At 39.9% G+C, this 6,000-nt stretch overlaps 1 protein-coding gene across 1 annotated transcript in view; it reads right to left on the bottom strand.

Moving 5' to 3' along the window:
- Nucleotides 1-294: 294 nt before the first annotated feature.
- Nucleotides 295-6,000, bottom strand: part of IQGAP1 (IQ motif containing GTPase activating protein 1) — a 69,603-nt gene continuing 63,897 nt past the window's right edge. Inside the window, exons 36-38 of the mRNA XM_014952723.1 lie at nucleotides 5,409-5,531; nucleotides 4,414-4,522; nucleotides 295-2,693 (exon numbers count right to left, since the gene is read on the bottom strand). Of these exons, the coding sequence (XP_014808209.1) occupies nucleotides 2,580-2,693; nucleotides 4,414-4,522; nucleotides 5,409-5,531 (346 nt within the window). The 3' untranslated portion in view covers nucleotides 295-2,579. The remainder of the gene's footprint in view (nucleotides 2,694-4,413; nucleotides 4,523-5,408; nucleotides 5,532-6,000) is intronic.

Here is a 6,000-nt window from a genome sequence, read left to right as displayed (position 1 = left end):
CTGAACCAAAAGATGCTGCTGTTAAATGAGAGTAGTACGCCATTGAGGACTGGCGTGTGCTTCTTCCATGAGGGTGGGGCTGGAGTGCTCTGGGAGGTCCCTTCAGGTGCTACATGGCTACAGGGAGGGCCCCCTGGGCAGGGAGCACTTCATGAGGTCCACACCTCCACCCTGTGTTGTGTTACCTATTGTGCTTCCTCCCCCCAGGGCCATCCCCACACCCAGGAAGAACCCCCCCGGGAGCCGGACCCCTCCCTGTTCATGCTGCCTGCAGTCACAAGAGCACCCAGCGCCTGTGGGGACAAACTGCTTTTTACTTAGATGTGAGTTACAAAGGCCAATTTTACCAGGAGAGAAATAAGACATGCTTTGTACTTGTAGCTGCTCCCATGGTAAATACAGTGGTGTAATAGAGCAAGCAAAGGTAAACCACCAGTAAATTACAAAATACATATAATTAAGTGCTGAGATTGGGTCTTTTAATAAAGCTTTTCCTTTAAAAAAAAAAATCAACTCCACAGTTCCATACTGTTGCTCAGCTAAAAGAAGTAGATTCCCATTTTTAAGATTATTTTCAAAGAACTCATTTTTTGTTTTTTGTTTTTTTCAATTTTTGCCAAAACCCTGTTTTTTTCAATAGGTGTAGGCAACAAGGGAATTACTCTAAATCACATAGTAAGGATGTGAGTAGCCTGTGGGTACTACACAGGCCTCATTACACCTCATTACCTTGTCCCAAATTTATTTGGCAGACATTGAAAAGTATTAAAAGTATTCATAAAAAAAAAAAAAGGAAAAAAAGGGGGAAGGGGATGATCAAGCCCTGTGGCTCAAGAGCTTGCAGAGTACAACCGCATTTTCCTAACAATCCTTTTATAATGCCATAATGCCATTACTCTCATCATCCCTAAATGAAAGGAATTAATGTTTTAGGTCCTTCTACAATACAGAAAATTCAGAGGCAAACAAAACAAAACAAAACAAAACAAAACAAAAAACCAGAAACACACACAAAAAACAAGGGCAAGACCTTTATCCCATTTAAGACCTTTTCATCAGATTTCAGTGGAAATTCAGTTTTGGGGTGTTTCTGTTTCAGAACATCTAGACCACAAAGATCTTTCTTGGGTTTGGTAAGTAGTTTTTGTTACTGGGTTGGACTACACATGCACCAACATTAAAATATATTTGATTACACTCTAGACACCAGCAGGTTGAAATAAATACTTGCTTCCAAAAAGGACTGTGGAAAAGACATCCTTAGGGATGAAGCCATTTCAAATACTACAAGTGTCTTTGATAAGAAAAAAGATCTAAGCCGAAATAACTAGCTCTGTGTAGATTAGAGATAAAGCAGTTTAATTAAACTCAGTAATCTGAATGACCACCACCAGTGACCTATGAATAACTTGAAATTTACAATTAAGAGGTATGCCTTTTTAAAAAAATATGAATGTTAATAAAAAACTGGGGGGAGAGCTGGAGCAACCAGGTGTTTAAAAAGGTGTTTGGGTTTTGTTTTGTTTTTTTTTTTTTAGAGTCTCAACATTTTTATTGTATGTAGCAGAACAGCCCACACCCACCACCATGGTGAAAAAAAATGAAGTAGTAAAAGAAACAGGAACTTGAGTATAGCTAGAAAAATTTAACTTTTTAAAAGCTAACCTATTTAAGATAGTCTTCTTTCTTTGACAAGTCTGCAGATAGAGGCTAAGGTTTATTGCATCAGATACAGATATCTAGAACATTGCTCTAAACTGGAAAAAAAAAGTTATTTTTACATTTCAAATGCTTTGCAAGCAACATTAAAAGTTAACATGTCTCGAGATTTTTTTAAGTTTTCTTCTCCTACTCCAAATTCTTTTCATCTGTAGCGGTAGTAAATACATTCCACGGTCCCTCTATTTTAAGGGGCCATTTGTATATTATTAGTTTGATAAACAGAAAAAAAATCAAGAAAAATGAGACACTAAAGCTATGCTATGTGGCTATACTACATAATCACTAATAGTTCAGAAGCCATTTATGACCTTTATTGATTCCCCAGACTGTAGCAGTTCTATCTTGGGAACTGGCTTGCAACAAACATGTAACCCAGACATTTTTTTATTTCAGTCACTGCTGTTAGAGAATAATTGGAGTCCAAATACAATCTGCAACCTTTTTTTGCCTTCATGAAGAGGCAAACCAATCGCTGCACAGTGCCAGCTTTCTCTTTGCACAGGCAACAAAAATTCAAGCCTCATGAAGCACACAGTTAGGCAAATAAAGCATCCAGATGCCCTAAATATACTCTTAACATTTTTTAATCCCCAGCGCCATGTAAAAACACATTCTAAATTAACTGCTTCTCAGGGGACCTTCCAAGTTGAAGATGAGGATCATAAATAAAAAGAAACCAACTCCCTGCAGACTCAATCAGGGTTGTCATTTCACAAGAGGTTAGGTCCTCCTTCATAATACATTTGATATATTTTAGCACAGCATGGGCATATACTGATATGTAGCTATATCATTACAAGTTCTATGTGCAGGTTTCTACTCATCTCCCTTTTCACACAGTTGCTGGCAAAGGCTGGTTACTTCCCATAAAATTTCTTATTCAGTAGAAAGATCAGAAGGTTGACATTCACTTTTGCTCTGTCGAACAACTTCAAGACCGCAACGCCTTCATACTGCAGCTGCAAAAGATCCTGCCAAAAGAGAATACCTTTATGAGCCCAGAATCCTCAAGAGCTTACAGAAAATATACAAGACTCTGTGGTACAGTAGGTTTTTGAGGACTATCAATCAAAAAGTACATGGCATAAGACAGAAAAATGAGAGATTCGCTAAAGATCTGCTTGTACTGCATGAAAAATAAAGTTGCTCCAAGGCATTTAAGATCTTGTTGGGTTTTTTATTCTGTGTTTATTTAAAAAAAAAATTTACAAAAGAGGAAAGAAATTAAGACCATTTTAGGAAATTCAAGTTTCAGATCTAGTCACCTCCAGGCTTTTAATTTGCACAGCAGCCATGAAGCTGTAAAGTTTCAAAAGGGTTTGCTATGTGCCTAGTTATATTATGTACTCATGAAACATTACAACATTCCACAGTGTCACTTTCTAAAAATCTTAGTTATTATAGGTCTCAACCAGGGAGTTTACAGCACTGCAATCTAGGGCAGAGAAAGAAACAACATCTTTGCTGGGACTATGTACATGATGCTGATTCGGTCTTGTTTATGTAGGCACTACTTCTAGTTACACTTTGCTCTTCCAAGCGATGCACCCAACAGAGCAATAGGACTCATTTATTGCAGCAATTAATTTCTTTCAGCAAGCCCACTCTTGAACAGCACACATTGGAGACGGCGTTCAGGAGACGTGCTACCTCAGGGAAACACTGTGTGCATTCCAAATTCCAAACCTGGCTCCTGCTCCTGGCCAGCCTGGGTGATGCTGGAGTAAACAACTATAAAGCTACTTCTGCTGCTTTCTCTAAAAATTTTGGCAATGGCAATGCAAGTCTTTTTAACTGATGCCACTGCTAATGCTATACTTGGATGACAGCCAGCAGTTCCCTCATTGCTCTCCTCTCGGAGTATCTGCTCTTTCTGCAAAGCAGTGCTACAAAGGCACAGTGGTATGACCACACATGTGCCTGAGCGACTTTGGGCAGCCCCGTGAACCAAGAAGTTCGTGACCAGCTCTGACACATTAGGACCAGAACAAACCAGGGGCTCTTGGAACACTCGAGAGGCCTGCACAATGCAGCCATCCTTCCCAGGCTGGGGGCATGGACTTAACAGCGATGCAAGGTGCTCCTGCACACAACCCATTTTGAGACCCCTGAGGCACCCGAGGTTAACAGACGTAACGATGCCCAAGCTGGGTGGGGGGTCGGCAGGAGCAAAAGTGGAAGAAGGGGACAGAGACACCAGGCATAACAGCAATGGCATGGGAGGATGAAAAGGGAACCATTCGGAAAAAAGTCAGTCATTATGCCTGTTCAGTAGCCTGGCCTAAATAAAGGCTGAGGACTCCTAAGAACTGCATTTCTGAAGAAACCAGTAAATGTAGGGAGGCAGAAAGAACACCAATAGTCACAGCCAATTGAAGCCACCACATCCAAGCCCAACTGATTGCCGCCACAGACTCCCCATCTTTCTGCTAGAGCAGAAAGCGGTTGAAAACACACGTGTTCGCTTTGTGTGTGTACACGTAAGCGTAACTAAGAACACAGACTGATATCAGGCATTCATTTGTAAAGAAACAATAGTCATCTGAATTCCCTGTTTGTTTTGCCTGCACAAATGGTTTGGTTTTGAAAGCATTTTTCAGACTGGTCAGGCAGAAAACATGTCATTATCATGTTGATGAAGAATCTGGCAAGCCGAACTTATATGCCACTATTAAATAGGACAGTTCTTACCTGATAATGTAACATAAAGGTTTCCATCTGTACCCCCATGAATTTTGCTTTTACCTCAAAGTCTCCAACTTCTTCTGTTGGACTGATTTCAAATATCACATTTTTAAACCTATGAAAAACCACAGTTCATTACTGAACACACAATTCCTACTGAAACAGGAAGAGAATAAACAAGATGAAATCTGAAGATAATTTTCCAAGAATTCTATTCTTAACTCTTTATTCTGTATCCCCATTTGGAATGAGACCATGAAAGCTGACCAGACTCAATATACCAATGAGTGGAAGCCTAATAGATTCTACCTTCACACAAGGTGATCAGTAGATCATACCTTCACACAAGCGCGGTAAGAAATACAGCAATTTAGCCCGTGCAGTCTAAACAGTCTACTTTAGTGGTGCACATCCATGCCATATTTAGTGTGAAGTACAAAATATGATTCAGGGTTGAAAAAAATTCTCGTAACAGGCAGCTTCTCTATATTCCACAGAAGATATACCAAGTTCTAAAGGCTAGCAAACTGCAGCTGGACAAACTCAATATAGCATTAAGTTCATTTTTCAACAGTGAGAGATTATTAACCATAGTACCAATTCCGAGGAGGTACCTCTCCCATGACTCCGAGAGTGACAGGGAGGGGGTGGGTGAGAGGAGGATGTCACATTTAAATCCTGTTACACTTTTGAATCAAAGACTCACTTCACTTCAAACAGGGGGGGGGGGGGGGGGGGAAGAGAACTTGCAATGTGTCTTGGCTCTAGAGATACCAGCCCAGATTGCCAAAGCACTTTCTTCAGCTTTAATAGCTCAACAATGCTAAATTCCAAGAACAAAATCACAAGACAATCTGTCATGATCTCAAACAAATCTCACGAGTTCCTGTTCCTCAACTGCTAGCACCTAAACTGGTTTGAAAAAAGAGACAAGAATTTAACATACCTGTTTTCCTTCAAGAAGGTTATTTAGCTGTAAAGATTTTTAAAAAGATACTCACTGATTAGCTTGCAGGTCCTCGATCTCTAAAAGCACTCCCTTCTCGTGAAGTCGAGCTGCTGTGTATTTTAGAGAAATCTTTTTACTGTTTTTGCCTTTCATCTCCCGAGGTTTCTTAGAGACTCTGAAAAAAACCCCAACCAAACAAGATGATCAGTCAAACGACTAAAGAGATTTTGGACAGCAAACATTTAATCCTATTTGGATAAGTGGATAGTACCAGTATAGCTAATCAATTGTGACTAACGCAGTTGATAGATGATGTATTTCTACCAGTGAGTTTATCTAAGCAGGCACTTGTAGCTCAGATCAGATCTTTGATTTTCCACTGTAGCTCTTACATTGCAGAAAAAATAAAGAGAAAAAAAAAAAGAAAAAAAACCCAACCTACAACCACATGCTACTTCATGAAAAACAGTACCATCTATCCCTAGGCAAAAGGGGATCTGGCGACAACTGACATGGAGAAAAGGCTGAGATTATTCAACAACTTTCTTGCCTCGGTTTTCACTGGCAGTTGGTCTTCTTACATCTCACTGGGGAGGAAGACATTTTTTTTCAGGAAAATCTGGATGGACTAGCACTACGATAAC

The sequence above is a fragment of the Calidris pugnax genome, unplaced genomic scaffold (assembly GCF_001431845.1).
Source record: "Calidris pugnax isolate Ruff unplaced genomic scaffold, ASM143184v1 scaffold187, whole genome shotgun sequence".
In the NCBI taxonomy this organism is placed as follows: Eukaryota; Metazoa; Chordata; class Aves; order Charadriiformes; family Scolopacidae; genus Calidris; species Calidris pugnax.
Note: the sequence above shows the minus strand (reverse complement) of the source record. Positions and strands in the feature narration are given on the sequence as shown.